This window comes from Dendrobates tinctorius, unplaced genomic scaffold, assembly GCF_039654945.1.
Source record: "Dendrobates tinctorius isolate UK_male_01 unplaced genomic scaffold, ASM3965494v1 ptg000194l, whole genome shotgun sequence".
In the NCBI taxonomy this organism is placed as follows: domain Eukaryota; kingdom Metazoa; phylum Chordata; class Amphibia; order Anura; family Dendrobatidae; genus Dendrobates; species Dendrobates tinctorius.
The window spans coordinates 1303933-1323913 of record NW_027361861.1 but is presented as its reverse complement, the minus strand read 5'-3'; the positions used below and the strand labels follow the sequence as shown (position 1 = coordinate 1323913).

The following is a 19981-nucleotide window of genomic DNA, read 5'->3' as shown; positions in this document are numbered from 1 at the left end:
CAGACAGATCGCCCGTATCTCGACGACGTTGATCGGCAGAGCTGTCTCTAGTCGACCACCGACCCTGAACAGTGTGATTGTGAAATATTTCCCCCCAGCCGAGGAGGCTGGCATCCGTTGTCACAATCTGCCAGTGAATGAGAAGGAATGACCGTCCTAGGGCAATGAGAGGTGACGTCCGCCACCAAATGAGGGACTGCCTGACCTGGTATGAAAGGCGAATTGGACGATCCAGGGAAAGAACAGACCTGTTCCACCGAGACAGGATGGCCTCTTGGAGGGGTCTGGAGTGAAATTGAGCAAAGGGAATCGCTTCTGTCAACGCCACCATCCTTCCTAGAACTTTCATGGTTGTCCGGAGAGATGGAAGTCGTGTGGTCTGCAGCGATCGTACATCTCGCTGCAGAGAAACTATCTTCTCCTCTGGGAGAAAAACCCTCGATCGACGAGTGTCGAACAATAGGCCCAGAAACACCAGACGTTGTGTCGGAACAAGGCAGGACTTCTTTTTGTTGACGAGCCACCCAAAATTGGACAGGGTGTAGAGGACGATGGTAAGATTTTGGCGAGCCTGGTTAAAAGACGTAGCTTTGATCAGAATGTCGTTGAGGTACGGAAAAAGAACGAGACCTCTCATCCTCAACAAGGCCATCAACGCCGCCATGATCTTTGTAAAAACTCTGGGTGCGGTGGCGAGACCGAAACGGCAGTGCAACGAACTGGTAGTGGTCCTGGTGAATCGCAAAACGCAGGAATCTCTGATGCCCGGGAAAGATGGGAACATGTAGATAGGCATCTTGAATGTCTATTGAACACATGAACTCCTGCGCCTCCATGGAAGCGATTACCGACCGAAGAGACTCCATCCTGAAATGACGCAATCGGACCCTGTTGTTCAGTCACTTGAAATCCAGGATGGGACGAACTGCACCATCTTTTTTTCCACACTACAAACAGGTTTGAATAAAACCCTGTGAAACGTTCTGATTCGGGAGCGGGCAAAATCACCCCGGAACTGAGGAGAGAGGTGATGGATGCGAAGAAACCCGGACTAAGGCAGGGTCTTTTGGAAGGACTCGAAGAAACGATCCCGGGGACGAGAAACAAACTATGTTGTATCCTGGGGATACAACTTCCCTGACCCAAGCGTCCTCTACTGAGGCAAGCCAGACGTCTCTGTAGAAAAGGCGTCGACCGCCCAGTTGGGAAGAACCCTCGGGACTTCCTTGATAGTCATGCTGATGTGGACCGACCAGATCTGGACCTGGAGGATCTGCCCTGGGATGAGTGAGATCGCCAGGAGGGAGTGGGTCTGAAGGAGACCTTCTTTCTATCCTGGCGTGCCTGCGGCCTCTGTTGGTAGACCGAAAGGGCCGAAACTGACGCCTTAGCGGAGGCCTACGAGGCTTGGACTGAGGGAGGAGGGAACTTGTGCCTCCAGTGGTGTCCCTAATAATCTGGTCCAGCTGGGATCCAAAGAGACGCGCTCCCTGAAAAGGCAGATTGGTAAGGGACTTTTTGAAGACAAATCCGCCTGCCAAGCCTTGAGCCAAATTGTACGCCGGATTGTCATCACGTTGCTGGACGCCTGAGCCGCGCAAGACGCGGCATCCAAGGAGGCAGAGAGCAGATAATCCCCTGCATCGGCCGATTGCTCCGGTTGGGCTTTATCTAGGATGCCCTTGCGGAGATCCTCCGCCCAAGTAGCTCTGGCCTTTGCTACCCAAGATGAAGCAAAGGCTGGGCTTAGCGCCACCGCAGCAGCTTTGAATACTGACTTTGCTAGTGATTCTATAATTCTGCCATTAGAATCCTTTAGCGACGCCACACCTGAAATCGGAAGGACCGTGTTGTTAAGATAGTCTGGACACGGGAGCGTCTACAGAGGGGGAAGCCGACAAGTTGTCGTGAGCTCTTTTGAAAATGGATAGAGCACACCGAGACGCTTCCCTCTTTGAAAGCGTCTGGTCGGATTTTCTCTCTCCCTGGTAAGGATCTTGCCAAACTCAGAGAGGGAGGCAAAGACTCTGGAAGGTGTTACTGCCCGTCTGAACGAAACCTCCTGATCTGAGCATTTCGCAGGGGAGTCTGTATTTCGAAGGTGTGGTTAATCGCAGCAATGAGGTTCTGTACCGAAACCTTCATGTCCGCGTCCTGGTCCGAATCCAGCTCTAAAATCTCTTCGGATGACGCATCCGAGAACGCTTCACCTGACTCGGGTGAGGAGGCACGGGAAGGCGACTGCTGGGAAGGACTATGTGGAGAGACCAGGTCAGGAGAGGATTCCGGCCGGAGATCCTGCCTGGGTCTTTTGCGGCTTCTGCTGGCTGGCTCAGATGGAACCCCTTGCGACCTGCTAGACCCTGCAGAAGTGTCCAGGGGCAACTTATCAAGAACGGCCACTAGGGACTGAGACACCCTGGTGAGGTCTGCCACAGATTGTGATAGAGAAGAGGCCTAGCCAGGAATGGGGGGGTTCACACTCACGTGGCGCAATAGATGGTTCCTGGACGGCATCGGGCTGAATGGGATTACTGCAGTCTAAAGGGGAGTGGGAAAGTTCTCTGTGCTGGCGGACGGGCACGTTCCGGTTTGGGGTTAGACATAATGAAAGAAAAGAAAGAAAGAACCCCGAGGAGATGCCGGAAGGTTGAGGGAAAGAAGGCAGAGGAGGGTGTCAGTCTGCAGTTGCAGAGCTACTCACAGTCCGGTGGCCCGAAAGGCGATGTTCCCAGCTCGTCTGAGATGCAGGGCCGCAGTAGAGGATAACGAGGAACCCCTTTCCGCTGCCCGGTGTCTTCAAAGGCGTCCGGCTGACAGGCTGCAAAGATGGCGGCAGCCTGAGGTAAAAGGAATGCGCGGTTCAGAAGAGAAGGGCGGAGCTAGTCGCCTGACCCGGAGAGAAGACCGCCCGCTGCCCAGCTACAGACTAGGAGGGTGGGTGGTCCTAGAACGAGCGGGAGAGCAGCCCGCCTATAACAGAGGGCGGGGGGCGTGGCCGTGACGTCCAAGTAGGCCCGAAATGAAGCCGGGGACTAAATTAGTATCGGCGGCCGCCTGTCAGCGCGGGGCGGCGCGTAAGTCCTGCAGCGCTGCAACGGCCACCCAAGAAGAAACCGCCGCCCGAAAAAAGCCCTCAGGATAAGCCCGCATAAGAATGAGGGTGGCGGGGGGGTTTCGGGGGGGGGGGGGAACAAGGCCCGTGCCGCAGCCGGGGCCTGGCATGTGGCGCAATAGAAAGTGCGGCGGCTGCCGGGAGGCGCAAGCAGCTGAGGACCCTGCGGCACTGCCCTGTGCCGCTCTGAAGAATCCTCCAGTGGTGTCTTCAATAAAGGTACCTTGTAAATCCAACGCTGTCTGAGTCTATTTCCCCGTGTCCGCGCCTCGTCCGACCGACAGGCTCTGGTAGGCAAGTGGGTGGGAGGCGGTGGGCAAGGACCATCCATATAGCTGGCACGCACCTGTGCAAAGTTCCTGGTCCTGCTGTGGAGAGCTATGAGGATACGGGGTGGCAGTACACGCCGTACTCATAGTCTCTTGTGGGACTACAGATGTGACTATTCACTCTGTATCCCTCCGGGACCCTGAAAAGGAACGACTCACACCAAGGTAGATATGGGTCTAATGAAAGACCCGTGTCCACCTCCTACTGACACTAAGCTAAACTGAGGAAATTCCTGCCGGTTGGTGGGGTGTATACTGCGGAGGAGGAGCTAACCTTTTTTTGTGCATAGTGTCAGCCTCCTAGTGGCAGCAGCATACACCCATGGTCTCTGTGTACCCCAATAAGGCGAACGAGAAAAGCCCCACAGCTGAGAAAACACAGCATGTATTCTACATGGGAACATGGCTTAATGGTCCCAACCAACTCATGAAAATTATAGAATGTAATTACATTTTTCTATTACATTTTACATAATTCAGAAACTAAAATGATACCCCCAGTTTAGATTTACCTGTGCTCAGATATTTAGAAAATACCTTCAGTTCCTTAATAGGACACTCCAGGAGAAACTAGCACATAGTACACCATAGAAAAGCAATGTACAGCTTAGTGCAATGCCTGAGGGGGCTGTGCAGAATTCACTATATCACTTTTGTCTAGAGTTTTCGTTTAACCCCTTTCCTATCACATGGCCATATACTATTCTGTTACCTGTAAGCTGTATTTCATCTACTCTTACTATCTGCTGGTGTTTGTTGTTTCTGAAGATCCCCATTACTGTGCTGGTAGATAGAACCGGTGACTGCATCAGTCTGACACCCCTGTGTGCTGCTCAACACGATTGAGGGATTGCATTGGGTTGTCACTGCAGATAGGGGATCTAAAAGGCATAACAAGCCTGTCATGGTTGACTGCAGGTCTACTCTGATCGAAAAAAAATTGTCAATATACTGAGTGTACTAAAGAGGTATACAAGCAGGAAAGTGATTTGTATCATATAACCCTCTAGTGGGGTTTAAAAAAAAAAAAAAAAAAAAAAAGACTGTTAACAGAAAACATTTTGGCAATATAAAAAAAAAATTATTTGGTGTCACTGCAATCAAGTTAAACAGCAGGGCGAATGATCCACGATCTGATGTGTGTGTGTGTGTATAGATAGATATATATATATCTATATATATCTTAGTTCCTAATCCCTCCTCTTACCATCCACCACCATTAACATAGTAAACATTACTTTTTTTTAATATCCGATCAGTGGGGAACCTGACATTTCTTGCATGCTGTCGTATCACAGCAGCGCCATCATTTCTATAGTGGCTGTGGCAGGGTACTGCAGATCTACTCCCTGCTCAGATGAATAGTACCTGGCCGCGGCCACTATAGTTGTCATGGAGCTGTTCTGTCCAGAAACATTCGAGAATTTCCGGCACGGCTCATTAGGGCAACCTGGTGTCATCCTCCCTCTTATAAGGTATTGATCATCTATCTTAGTGTCAGTTCACACTAGACGTTCTTTCAACGTTTTTTTTCCACAACAAAACCTGATCTCTTGGCAGGAAAAAATCATGTTTTCTTTGGTTTTTCTTGCCTATTTTGCTGCGGTTTTGACATGCTAGATTTGTCTCTTTTGCATGCTGGTAAAGTTTAGTGTTAAAAAAAAGTTATATTCTATAAAATTAGGTTTTGGCACAAAAAACAAATCAACACCCGATACCTGCCTTTTTTCTCCGTTTTTTCACAATCCTTTCATGTGAATGGGTAAAAATCGCTGAAAGAAGTGACATGCTCTATGTCCAAAAAACCATGCAAAGCACAAAATCCTGGTGACCAAAAAAACCAATGTGTGTGTGTGCATGAGATTTCTGAAATTGTGTTCTTCGCGTGTAAACCTTCTTGCACTGTATGTATGAAATGTCATTTTCTCTTCTGCCCCTAGATGTCACAGGTGGTCAGATATGATAAAACGCTGCAAGAACCTTCACCGTGTTCGTGTAGCGCTCTCGCGCTGGTTTGGAATTGCTTGCTAAACTGTTTTTTGTTAGTTTTTTTAATTTTTTGCGTATTTATAAGTCCGGGTTCTTAATTCCTCTCTGGGTATCAGGGTTTGCAGCTTTGACAGCTATATCATTTTTGACTTCCTCGACAAGATTTATTTGTACAAAGTGCGGCATGTGTACGTGCACTTATGGGCTTGTGCCAAAGAATGCATTAATCTCTCTGCTACATGCTCATATGACATTTAAAAGTATCCAGTATGATTTACAGACTGGGGATTTATTTGATTTACTACTTTCCCTGACAAGCTTTTACACATAAATTAGCCCCCATGATGTATGTTATGGAGGCAACTGTGAATAGATGGGAAAAAGTCTAGTATTGTCAGTTTAACAGTTTTTTTGGCGCTCCTGTCATTGTCTCAGGTTATCTGGCAGAGCAAAGTATCAGCTGTATTGATCTTTATTTCACTGATCCGGTCCTGTTATAATCACCCCATTATTCAGCCATCACTCCAGTCTGTGCAGGAATTCTTTTTATATTTGTGTCCAGCTCTAGTACTTTTTTTGTGAGTGTTACAAAAAGAAATCTGCATCTTTCGGTTAAAGGGTTGTCCCTTTCCATTTAATGTTTGTTTCTGAGCGCAGATAGAGATTATATATAGTATGTATATTATATAATTTTTTTTTTGTTTTTAGTTCTCTACTCGCCAGGTCCACCGTTGTGTCTTCACTACCGCTCCTTGGCGTCTGGCATTGGTTGCAGCAGTGATGTCACAGCTAGGCGGTCCAATACTGAGCTCGGCAGCTCTACAGATGTAGGCACAACTCCCCCCTCAGAGCCGGTAAACTGATGGCTCCTTTGCCTTAAGTCACATAGCATAAAGGCTGTCCATTAAGCAGGAGGAGGCAACACTAGGTGGGGAATAGAGCTGGAGTGACAGGAGCTTAAGATCTTCAGGATCATTTGCAGATTAATTCAAATGCTGATTTCTCAGTAATGGGGGATCAGACTGACCATGTAAGGCTATGTTCACAGGTTACGTTTTTGCTGCTTTTTTCCCTGCAGGCAAAACCTGCTCTCAGCAGTTAAAAAGCTGCTTACAAAAAGCAGGTTTTGCTGTGTTTTTTTTTTTTTTTTTTTGCTGTGTTTTTCAGGATCTCGAAGTTCAGCTTTGCTTAGATGTTAGAAAAATAAATTTGACATTGAGGGTGATCAATGAGAGGAACAGGCTGTCAGGAGATGTGGTGAGTTCTTATTCAATGGAAGTCTTCAAAGAGAGGCTGGACAGACATCTAACTGATATGGGTTAGTGAATCCTGTTGGACATTGTGACCCTGGAGGTCCCTTTCAACTTAACATTCTATTATTTGATCACAGAAGCTTGAACACCGGTCACCAGTGCAAGACATATGAGAAACCATCCATGTTTGGAAAAATGGCAATTTGATCAAATTATTTAGTGGAAACATATTTTATGTCTCAAATAGTGACTCTTCTGAACAAAAAAGTTCATATGACTTCATGAAAAAATATACAGTTACAAATGTAACAGTGGGGGGAGGTGAATTGGTCTGGAATAGTTTAGACATTGGCAGTGCATTGAGTTTATAGGACACTGTTTACTTTCACACTTTGGTCAGCTCTTGAGTCTATCAAGTACTTTGAGCACATCACTAATTTAATTAAAGTGTACACATCATAACAGCCATTCTCCCATTCTCAGGTGAGGCGATCAAGACATTATGGTTTAAACTTGGAAAAATCACAAAAATAAGTGGGCTTCACATATTGTTGTACCTGCTTTTTTTTTTTTTTTTTCTTCACTAAAAACGCATCAAAACCTGATACCTGCATTTTTTGCACTTGCTTATGGGTGAAAAAGTACTGAAAGAAGTGACATACTGCAGTTTTCCAATTCGGTCAGGAAAAAGCACTGTGTGCATGACATTTCTGAAATCTCATAGATTTTGCTGGTACTGTAAAATGCAGCTTATTTATTTGCATAAAAAACGCAATGTCTAAACATAGCCTAAAGGTATTGCTGGACTTGTCTTTGAAAGAGCTACATGCACAGACAAATGGTAAAGAAATACATTTTATATATACATATTTATTATGCATTGCTTACATAGCACTATTTTGACAGCTTTTTTTAGACATCATAATCACTGTTCCCATTGGGGCTCAGTCTAAATGCCTTATCATTATGACTTTGGGGTGTTGGAGGAAACCCACGCAAATGATATGTGTAAAAAAAAGTCTCTTTCAGGTTTATTTCCCCTGAAAACCCAATAAAATTAACGTAATGCACAGCAATGTCCAAACGGCACTCCTGTGCCCATCTTCTGTTTTATGTCACTTCTTTTAACAGATTCAGGGCTTGGAAACCCTGATGTGGTTAAAAGTGACTTGGAAGCCACCAGCGCTTAATACTCCACAGTATGTAGTCAGACGACGGCGGCTTTGCCGCTGCAAGAACGTAGGCAATGCCGCCTCACGAAAACAACCGCCGGTGTTTTCCTAAAATTGCTTCCCCTGGGAAAACTCAGCTGCTGCATCTATATCTGTAAGATGCTGTGTGCACATACCCAAAGACAAGAAAAACCATATATATATATTAAATTAGCAAAAATTTGACGTGACTCCTTATAAATATAAAAATATAATAAAAGGATTAATACCACAACTCAATTCAACCATATACCTGAAGTGTTGGAAATACCAATAATATATGCAGATGCATCCAAAAGTTGAATGGCAGACCATTCAGGTTATCAAAACCAAAAAGAGACACACTGGACACAGGACACCAAACAAGGCAATAAACAGAGCAGGGAATAATAAATACTATAAAAAGCCTTTATTGAGGTATATGGCAAAATTGGTGATGTGCAAAAAAGTGCCTGCACCAACAATTAAAATTAAAACTAATTAAAAATATTGTAAAAATAAATACAATATAATAAAGGGACCACCATAAATACATACAGGTTATGGTCATGAATATATAAGATGCACAATTGATAGAATATAGGAGTATAAAAAAATAAATATATATATATATATATATATATAAAATCGATAAATATTCCTCTAAAAAAATCAAAGAAATTAAACTCACAGGTTTTAAGTGCAAGTAGACCAATATAAGCTGCAGCTAGAATGATGCTATGTAAAGTAGACCATGATGAATGGCATAACTAACATACAGGGGGTTAAAAATAAACCCTCCTAACTAGAAAAATATAAATACATGATTATTTTTTTAAACATCACAAGCTGAAAAACTGTCCCCACATCAGTGGTGTTTGAAAGATGCTGACTGTGCCAATAATTGGAGTAGTATTACCTATTGGTAGTACAGTGGTGGTCCCCGGTGAAAGTGCAGGGCACTCCCCGACACGTGTTTCGGAACTAGCGTCCTTCGTCCGAAACGCGTGTCGGGGAGTGAAGGCTTGAGAGGTTTGTGTGAGAACATTCAGGATCAAACAGCATCATGAAAACTATGACAGATCAGGGATAAAGTTGAGCAAAAGAATAAAGCAGGGTTAGGTTTTAAAAATAGCTCTGAACATCTCACAGAACACTGTTCCATTTGTTATCCAAAAATGGAAGGAGTATGGCTCAATCTCAAATCTACCAAGATATGGCTGTCCACCTAAACTGATATCTTGACCAAGGTGAGCATTAGTTAGAGAAGCAGCCAAAAGGCCCATGGTCACTCTGGAGGAACTGTAGCGATCCAGCTCAGGTGGGACAATCTGTTCTCAGGACAACTATTAGTCATATACCCCACAAATCTGGCCTTTATGGAAGAAAGCCATTTTTTAAAAGTAAGACATAAGTCCAATTTGCAGTTTGCTAAACTCTAAGCAGGGGACACAGCGAGCATATGTAAGAAAGTGCTCTGGTCATTGTGCTAAATGTAAAAAGCTATGTGTGACCGAAAACTAACACTGCGCATCACCATGAAAACACCATCCCCACCGTCGTACATGGTGGTGGCAGCATCATGCTTTGGGGATACTTTTCTTCAGTAGATACAGGGAAGCTCGTCAGAGTTGATGGGGGGGGGGGGGGGGGAAATGGATGGAGCTAAATATAGGACAATGCAGAAGGAAAATCTGTTAGTCTGCCAAAGACGTGAGACTGGGGCGTAAGTTCCCCTTCCAGCAAAACAATGACCCTAAACATCCTGCCAGAGCTACAATGGATGATTTTGATCAAATCATATTCATGTTTGTGAATGGCCCAGTCACAGTCCAGACCTAAATCTCATTGAGGAACTGTGACAAGACTTGAAAATTGCTGGTCACAGATGCCTCCATTCAATCTCGCTGAGCGAGAGCAAGTATACAAAGAAGGGGCCAAACTTTCAGCCTGTAGATGTGCAAAGTTGGTAGAGACAGATCCAAAAGATGAGTAGTAGTAACTGCAGCGAAAGGTCGTCCTACAAAGCACTGACCCAGGGGCTGAATATAAATGCATCATATAATAATATATAATAATTTGAAAACCTTGTATCATTTCCTTTACATTTCACAAATGTTTTATAATTTGTGTTGGTTTATCAGGTAAAAATCAGAATAAAAAATATTTGTTTGTGAGTGTAACTTGAAAAAGTGTGGAAATCATTACATAATATTTGATCCTTCAAATTGTTGGCACAATGTTGATTATTAATAGACTGTTATGTGTTTGCTGCAATGATATGCGCTGGTTTCAAATGTTAACATTTCTAGAATGCTAGGTGTGGTTGATCACATATTGATATCATTTTCTGAATTTTTGTTTATCTTTTAGAATCTACACTCCATTCACTGAAGAAACCGAGACAGTCGGACAAAGAGCCCTGAACTCCATCCTCAATACGGCGATAATGATCAGCGTCATTATTGTCATGACCATCCTGCTAGTGGTCCTCTACAAGTACAGGTGTTATAAGGTGACTGCTCGTCTTACTCTAGATGGATATTAGAATTAGTCTGTGTTTCGCTCCTCTGCTTCATGGACTTTCAGTAACGTTGCTGCAATTTGGTTATTTCATAAAGCAATAACAGAATGTGGGTCGCAGTTGTAAACTCTTAAATGGGGAAACATTGCAGGATTTGCTTTGTGTCTGTTCCAATTTTGTCATTTTCTACTTGGCTAAATACCTCACATTGGTACTGCTTAAAACAAATTGCATCTGATCATTTGACAAAACTTTTTAAAAGTGTGTTCTGATGTTGAATACATGAATTATACCATTGCTACACTCAAAAATGTGGTGTAACTATTAATGTGATCAAAATGCCAAAATTTCTTTATATATTCCAGACCTTTCCTGCCTGCGTTCCTCAAACAAACTTCTCACATCTCAATAAGGCTATTATCAAGTTTGTATGGGGAACATAGAGGCCTAGGATACGTTTTAAAATATTGTCGTGTCGTCCCAAGATCTAAAAAAAAAAAAGCAACCCATCAGTCTGAGATTCTTATGAGAGCATTGGAACATAAGCATTGGGTGAAACTGGAAGGGGACCTCTCTCCCTGGACTCACATCTTTACCTTTGCTCATCAAAATACATGTACTAACTAAACAATTGCCAATGCTCACTCATTACTTTTTGCCAACATGGAAGCAAGTTTTGTTCTCATCACCTATATTACGCTGGTTGGGTCCAGAAACGCCTTTTGTTTGACAACTCAGATTTCCCCCCTGCTTCAGGTGCAGATTTATTTCTAATTTGGGACAGATCCATCGGGGTTAGTTTGCGACACGTTCTCTTGGGATCAGTCTCTTTTCCTTCCTTTACAGAAATTAGTGGTTATTGTCCAGGAAGGTGTCCATCCTGGCTGGCTTATTTCCAGTTCAGGTCACTTATAAATTCTCACATACTGTGTGTACGGAAAGTATTCAGACCCCTTTAAATTTTTTACTCTTTGTTTCATTGCAGCCATTTGATAAATTTTAAAAAAGTTCATTTTTTTTCTCATTAAAGTTCACTTTGCACTCCATCTTGACAGAAAAAAAGAAATGTAGACATTTTTGCAAAATTATTAAAATAGAAAACGTGAAATATCACATGGTCATAAGTATTCAGACCCTTTGCTCAGACACTCCTATTTAGAAGCACCCTTTTGAGCTAGTACACTCATGGGTCTTCTTGGGAATGATGCAACAAGTTTTTCACACCTGGATTTGGAGATCCTCTGCCATTTTTCCTTGCAGATTTTCTCCAGTTCTGTCAGTTTGGATGGTGAACGTTGGTGGACAGCCATTTTCAGTTCTCTCCAGAGATGCTCAATTGGGTAAAGGTCAGGATTGTGGCTGGGCCAGTCAAGAATGGTCACAGAGTTGTTCTGGAGCCACTCCTTTGTTATTTTAGCTGGGTGCTAAAGGATATCTCTGTACTTGTCCTCATTCATGTTTCCTTCAATTTCAACCAGTGGTCCATTCCCTGCAGCTGAAAAACACTCCCATAGCATGATACTGCCACCACCATATTTCACTGTTGGGATTGTATTGGGCAGGTGATGAGCAGTGCCTGGTTTTCCCCACAAATACCGCTTAGAATTATCACCAAAAATTTCTATCTTCGTCTCATCAGACCAGAGAATCTTATTTCTCATAGTCTGGGAGTCCTTCATGTGTTTTGTAGCAAACTCTATGCAGGCTTTCATATGTCTGGCACTGGCGAGAGGCTTCCATCCGGCCACTCTGCCATAAAGGCCAGACTGGTGGAGGGCTGCAATGATAATTGACTTTGGGACACTTTCACCCATCTCTCTACTGCATCTGTGGAGATCAGCCACAGTGATCTTGTGGTTCTTCTTTACCTCTCTCACCAAGGCTCTTCTCCCACGATTGCTCAGTTTGGTTGGACAGCCAGGTCTAGGAAGACTTCTGGTGGTGCCAAACTTCTTCCATTCAAGGGTCATGGAGGCCAGTCTGCTCTTAGGAACCTTGAATTCTGCAGAAATTCTCTTGTAACCTTGGCCAGATCTGTGCCTTGCCACAATTCTGTCTCTGAGCTCCTTGGCCAGTTTCTTTGACCTCATGATTCTCATTTGGTCTGACAAGCACTGTGTGAGGTCTTCTATAGACAGGTGTGTGCCTTTCCAAATCAAGTCCTATAGTTTAATAAACACAGCTGGACTCCAATGAAGGAGTAGAATCATCTCAAGGAGGATCACAAGGAAATGGACATGATGTGACTTAAATATGAGTGTATGAGCAAAGGATCTGAATACTTATGACCATGTGATATTTCAGTTTTTCTTTTTTAATAAACTTGCAAAAATTTCTTCGTTTCTGTTTTTTTCAGTCAAGATGGGGTGCAGAGTGTACTTTAATGAGAAAAAAATGAACTTTTTTGAATTTACCAAATGGATGCAATGAAACAAAGAGTGAAAAATTTAAAGTGGTCTGAATATTTTCTGTACCCACTTGTATGTCTGACTAACATAAAGTGTGGCAAAAATGGAAGCTGGCACTTTTAGTTGGGAATGAATAAACGTGCCAGCTTCCAATTTTGAAACTTTACTTCTGGAAGAACTATTTTCCCCAGGCACAGGGCAGCGGCTTTTCACTCTTTTATAGGTGTTGTGCCTGCACACAACACCTTTAGGGGAGTGCTACCACTGATTATACCTATCTCTTACCAGACGGTATTGCCCTATTTTGTGGGTGCTTCTTTCCCTCTCCAGAGCTTCTTAACATAACATAAATGATGAACTCCATTTGAAACCTTAATCTGTCAAGTAGGTCCCTATACTAAACTTCTGTCTTGTATATACAAAGTACCACAAAGGGACACCTGCAATGACCCAAATTTCAGAGGAGGATTGGTAAAAATCAGTCACTCTCCCACAAATTAGTCAATTGTTCCACGTTACTGGAAATTCACATAAACTCCCAGTTTGGAAGAGGGTATTATATTATGACAATGGAAAACACGATAACAATCGCCTTAAAACCTTTCATCACCAATGGACATGTTGGTATTATTCAGGGAGGGGAATGACCTGGCAGTCTGGTTGTCAGAAAATAATACTTAACATAGAATGTTGTAGTAGATAGCAACACAACAAATAATTTATCAAATGATAAGACCTACAATTTCCAAAAGGAATTCATACAACATCTATTTGTGTTATACATGTTAGGTAAAATTGCTTTTGGAAATTGTAGGTCTTATGTGATGAATACTCTACTCTACTACGGTAATTTATATTTTCATACCTTTCCCTATTTATTTATGTGGTGTCATTTACTAATTGCTATTTATATTTTAGTTATCATTTTGAAATAGATTGTATATTATGTACATTTTGTTAATACATTTTTTGGGGTGATTGTTCATGGAATATAAGACATCCCTTGAGAATAAGCACTGGTGCATCTTTCAGAGAAAAAATAATAGTCCCGGTCTTATTTTCAGAGAAACACGGTAAGGGGCAACTGTGATGCAAACGGTGTGCAATAGCATACTGCATTACACTATTGTTGTACACACACACACATACACACAAATGTGAGGTTCTTTGAATAACTTACATACTTGGCACAACCCATTTTAAGTGACTCTGGCAGTCGGTTCATGCAGACTAAAACATGAGCTAGGCGAATCGGTGTATAGCTGCACAATTGAAGCCAGGCATATTTTTCTGAAACGGCGGAGCTTAGATGAGCTGGCCAGGAATCGCGGGCAGAGACAAGATTTGTCCTGAGCCACCCCTATCCCGGCGTTTCCCAGAGTGCTTGTAAGTATTGACTGGTTCTCGTTACGGAAGAGACCTGATGATCACCTGAGGCGGTGCTGGGAAAGATATATTTTTAAATCAGCAGTGGATAAAATGTAACTTTTATTCAAAAATTAAGATAAAAAAATAACAAACATCACCCTTGTGAAGGATCACACCAACCAAATAAACGCAAAGACATACAGATAAAAATACTCGCAGGAACTTCCTGCCTTCAAATTAAGTATATGGCCTCTTTATCAATGATAAAACTGTTTTTTGAATGGTTGCTAGATGAATCAAAATTAATACCTAAATGCAACAAGCTCTCACTGGAGCACTATGTTACTGTCACACTAATAGGATTGAGCCACAAAAACCATAACAACCACCAATACTCATGCCATACAATCTCTAAAAAAGTGCTCTGTGCATATCAATACCACAAGGAGAGTAAAAGCTCCTTAGAGCGTTTAGTAGATCATCATGAACCTTTTCCAAAAAAACGCTTGATGCATACAGAGAATAGCAGATTTGGCTAGAAATATGAGGCCACGTATATTGTTCAAAAAGTGCAGCTTAAAAGAGGAGGCAAAAAGGAAGAAGAAAAGGGGAGATCATTACACTTTAGTCACATCATAAGAACCGTGCTGCCTCACTGAATCCGTGAGCATTCCCAGTGACCAATTAGGGTAACAATATTAGCAGTGCCGCTTTGGTATGTACTATTGCAGCTTTTTACATTATCAGATCTCACCCAATGTGAAGGAATCCAATTTCTCCAGTGTTCTCTACCGTGACCTTAAACCCATGCTGTACTGGTAACGCGATGTTGCCTGCCTCTGAGGTTGCGTCTCCCGACGCGTTTCGTTATAATATACTCATCAGGGGAGTCTTAGCAAAAACGTCCGGCTGCACAGAGAACTTTTTTAGAGATTCTATGGCACGAGTATTGGTGGTTATAGTTTTTGTGGCTCAATCCTATTAGTGTGACAGTAACATAGTGCTCCAGTGAGAGCTTGTTGCATTTAGGTATTAATTTTGATTCATCTAGCAACCATTCAAAAACAGTTTTATCATTGATAAAGAGGCCATATACTTAATTTGAAGGCAGGAAGTTCCTGCGAGTATTTTTATCTGTAGGTCTTTGCGTTTTTGTGGTTGTTAGTGTGATCTTTCACAAGGGTGATGTTTGTTATTTCTTTATCGCCTTATTGGGGGACACAGATGACCATGGGTGTATGCTGCTGCTGCTGCTAGGAGGCTGACACTATGCAAAACAAGAAACTTAGCTCCTCCCCGGCAGTATACACCCACCGACAGGCACCAAGCACCTCAGTTTGTGCTTAGTGTCTGTAGGAGGCGGACCGGGATCTCCCCAGATCCGCATTTAATCCTTTTCTTTTCAGGTTTTAGTTGTGTTTTTTTTTAATGATTTGCCCTTTCTTTTCCAGATACAGCATCAGGAAACGGGATGTGAGTTCATCCTGCTTTTCCTATTAATGCGGCTGAGCGAGCAATGTGGTATTGCCCACATCGCAACTCTCAGGCCCGCAGGCAGGACCTTTCCCTATCACCTTCGGGTACTAGGGTCCATGGATAGGTGTCCGGTCCTTGCCGATTCCCCTCCTCATCCCTCTCCCAGGACAGGGCTGAGAGGAAGACGGCGGTCGCCAGCGGTGACGTTTCCCCTGACACGGGGATTGGAGCCGTCTTCTGCACCATACGGCTGGTGCGGGTACTGAGGATTGTCTCTCCCAGCGGCCTGCGCTCTATCGTGGGCCCCTGTGGTCAGCCTCTTCAGGGACATCAGGTAAGCCTGTCTGAATGTTCCCTGCATCACTGCGCTCACAGACCAATCAGGGACCACATTCAATCACGTACAGCAGAGTACCTCAGCGCTGGGGCTCCTCCTGTTTGAATTCCCCGCTCTTTTGACACAGCGCCCTGACAGGCGCGCGTCCTTCCTGTCGCGAGGGGGGGGGTCCGGCGGGGGGGGGGGGGGGGGGCTGCGCTTCCTCTGTCAGCGCTCCCGGTTCTCAGTGTTCAGCCCGCAGGGAGCCCGGGCGCGCCGTCGCTAGTGAAAGCTGAGGGAGCGCTTTCACTTTCATTTTCAAAAGCGGTCCTCCCTCTCCCTGCGCGCGCTTTCTTCGCGCGCTTCTACAGCCTATCTCAGGGCTGCTTTCATTTCGGCCCTGTCAGTGTCTTTAACCGCACCCCTCCCCACTGGGGTCTCAGCCAATCGCGCGGTGTGGTGGCTTAGCTCCGCCCACCACCAGCGTTCCTTCCTGAATTGCCGAGCTTCTTCCTCCTCTCCGGACCTTGCCTGGGGGACACATCGCTAGTTTTTTCTGAACCTCAGTAGGCTAGACGCTGACTATCCCTGACGCCTAACTTAGCTTCACCCCAGCAGTTTTTCCTCAGGTAGTGTTTTCTACCACTGAGACTTATGCCCAACCCTGCAATGGCCTTCTGCTCCAGACCCACCGCTACTCACTACGCCTGCGCGCGCTGTAAAAAGAAGTGGGCTTCGGGTCAGTCGTCTCCCCTCTGCCCGTCCTGCAGCCCTTCCACCATGTCTGCCCCTCAGGAGCACTCCGAACCCCGGGCGGAGACCACCCCACCCCCTGAGTGGGCCGTGGCGATGTCTGTCAGTTTCTGAGCTGACAAAGGTGTCTCAATCGCTGGTCCAGGTCTTAGAGCGGTTACCTCAGTTATCTGCAGTCACCTGTGCACCGACCGCCTCTCATAGTGAGTCGACAGCACTGGACCGTGGCCCTCAGACGGACAGACCAGGTAGGGGCTCTAGGAAGCGGGTCCTGTCTGGCTCTTCTTCCGGTTCGCAGGGTCCCTCCGCTTCTCTCAGGCTACGCTCCTCGTCTCCCTCATCGGCAGACGATCCTGGGTCAGACGAGGATTCACAATCTGGATCTGATTCAGAGGCGGACGACATAGCTAGAACTCGGGAGATGGTAGATTGTCTCATATCGGCTATATACCAAACACTCAAGATAAAGGAGGATAAGGCCCCCCTTCAGGAATGCTCTGTTTCCCTTAAGAAGGCGAGGCCTCCATCTCGAACCTTTCCTAATAAGGATTTTGACACTTCCTTAGCCAATCACTGGCAACATCCTGAGAAACGTTTCTCAGGCCGCAAGTACTTAGATGTACTTTATCCCTTAGATGCGGATCTAGTCACGAAATGGACCAAAGCTCCCGAGGTAGATCCACCAGTTTCTCGTATTTCCTCTAAGACGGTCCTTTCCCTTCCGGACGGAGCTTCTCTTAAGGACCCATCAGACAGGCAAATAGAGTCGTTGGCTAAGTCTATCTTTGAGGCATCCGGTTCATCCCTCTGCCCTATCTTCGCATCCGCTTGGGTGGCGAAAGCCATTTCGGCTTGGGCGAAAATTCTGCGCAGGGGCATTTCAGCGGCAGCTCCTCAGGACGAGCTGGCAGATTTAGCAGACCAAATTAATCACGCAGGCAAGTACCTTCTGGCCGCCTCCTTGGACGCGGCAGGGTGCGTAGCTAGAGCTAACAGCGACATTGTGGCCGTACGCCGCATTCTTTGGTTGAAGTCTTGGAATGCTGATACCACCTCAAAGAAGTCGCTCACCAACCTGGCATTTCACGGCACTAGGCTCTTTGGCGCCAAGCTGGATCAGATAATCTCGGATGCCACTGGTGGAAAGAGCACTTCCCTTCCCCAGTCCCGCCCTAAGAGGTTCTTTAACAAGAAGGTTTCTCGGCCTTTTAGGTCCTTTCGCCCCTTCTCTCCCACAGACGGTTCATCCCAGCAGGACCGGAACACTGCTTCCAGTGACCGGAGAAAGCCATCGTATAAGCCGGCCCCTCGCTGGAGATCCAGGGGTCAGCCTTCCAGGTCCTCAGGCTCTCGATCTGGAAGGTTTTCATCTAAGTGACGGGTCACCCCCACCTGGAAAGCTTTCCAGGGTGGGAGGCAGGCTTTCCTTTTTCAAGGACGCGTGGCTATCCGTTGTTGACGACGCTTGGGTCAGGGAAATCATCACATCCGGATACAAAATCGAGTTTTCTTCCCTCCCAAACAGTCGTTTCTGTCTGTCTCGAACCCCAAAACAGCGATCTCAGGTTCCAGGGTTCCTTCAGGCCGTCTCCTCTCTCCTTTCCGCCGGGGTCATCGTTCCCGTTCCTACAAACGAGCGGTTTTTAGGGTTCTACTCGAATCTCTTTGTAGTCCCGAAAAAGGACGGCTCTCTTCGCCCAATTTTGGACCTCAAGCTGCTCAATTGCCACGTGAAGATCCGCCACTTCAAGATGGAGTCTCTGCGTTCGGTAATAGCCTCTATGGAGCCCGGAGAGTTTCTCTGCTCGGTGGACATACAGGATGCCTACCTCCACATCCCCATTTCTCGGCGGCATCAGAGATACCTCCGCTTTGCGATTCAGAACAATCATTATCAGTTCACGGCCCTTCCCTTCGGCCTAGCCTCCGCCCCTCGTGTCTTCACGAAGGTGATGGCAACAGTCATGGCCATCCTTCGATCCAGAGGGATTCTTATCATCCCTTACCTGGACGATCTCCTGATCAAGGGCTCGTCCCGCCAAGACTGTCTTCACAGTCTTCACATAACCTTGGATGCCCTCAGACGCCTGGGATGGATAGTCAACAAGGACAAGTCCACTCTGCGCCCTACCCAGCGTCTGACCTTTTTGGGCATGGAGTTCGATACGAATCTAGCCCGAGTGTTCCTACCGAGGGACAAGTTTTCCACCCCTTCGCAAGGGGATCCAGTCCCTTCGGCACTCGAGGATCATGTCCCTTCGGTCCTGCATGAGAGTCCTGGGGAAGATGATGGCCTCTATGGAAGCAGTGCCATTTGCACAATTCCACTCTCGCCCTCTCCAACTGTTCCTCCTGTCAGTCTGGGACAAGACCTCGTTTTCTCTGGATCGCCCCATTCTTCTTCCGCTCAGAGTCAAACAATCGCTGACTTGGACGTTGTCGGCGTCAGTTCTCCGCGGAAGATCCTTTCTCCCGCCTCGGTGGCAGGTCATCACCACCGATGCCAGTCTCCTAGGATGGGGGGCGGTCTACTATCAGAGAACGGCCCAAGGGCGTTGGAACCCCCAGGAGACTCTTCTGCCCATCAACCTTCTGGAGATCAGGGCAATCTTCCTCGCTCTCATTCGTTGGCAGCATCTTCTCGTAGGCAAACCGGTCTGCATTCAGTCGGACAACGCCACGGCCGTGGCATACATAAACCACCAGGGCGGTACTCGCAGCAGGCAGGTGATGTCAGAAGTGGCAAGGATTCTCCGCTGGGCAGAGTGTCATGTGCCGGCAATTTCCGCCGTTCACATTCCAGGGGTGGAAAACTGGGCAGCCAACTTCTTGAGTCCCCAAGGTCTAGTGACAGGCGAATGGTCCCTTCATCCCACAGTCTTCAGTCAGATATGCCAGCGCTGGGGCACCCCGGACGTCGATCTCATGGCCTCTCGGATGAACAACAAGGTTCCTCACTTTGTAGCCAGGTCCAGGGATCCATTAGTCGTCGGTTACGACGCCCTAGTAATACCTTACCTGTTTCCTCCGCTTGCCCTGATCCCAAGAGTGGTCAAAAAGATAAAGTCAGAGGGCATCCCGGTCATCTTAGTGGCTCCAGACTGGCCGAGACGCCCTTGGTACGCGGAGCTGGTGAACATGCTCACGGACGTCCCCTGGAGGCTTCCAGACCGTCCAGATCTTCTCTCGCAAGGCCCCCTTTACCACCAGAGTTCTTAGTCTCTGAGTTTAACGGCATGGCCGTTGAGGCCGCGATTCTG

At 45.8% G+C, this 19981-nt stretch overlaps 1 protein-coding gene across 4 annotated transcripts in view; it reads left to right on the top strand.

The window, feature by feature from the left end:
• Positions 1-19981, top strand: part of PSEN1 (presenilin 1) — a 111630-nt gene that overhangs the window by 50436 nt on the left and 41213 nt on the right. For all 4 annotated transcript variants that reach the window (XM_073552686.1, XM_073552687.1, XM_073552689.1 and 1 more), the window contains exon 5: positions 10250-10391. In XM_073552686.1, the coding sequence (XP_073408787.1) occupies positions 10250-10391 (142 nt within the window). The remainder of the gene's footprint in view (positions 1-10249; positions 10392-19981) is intronic.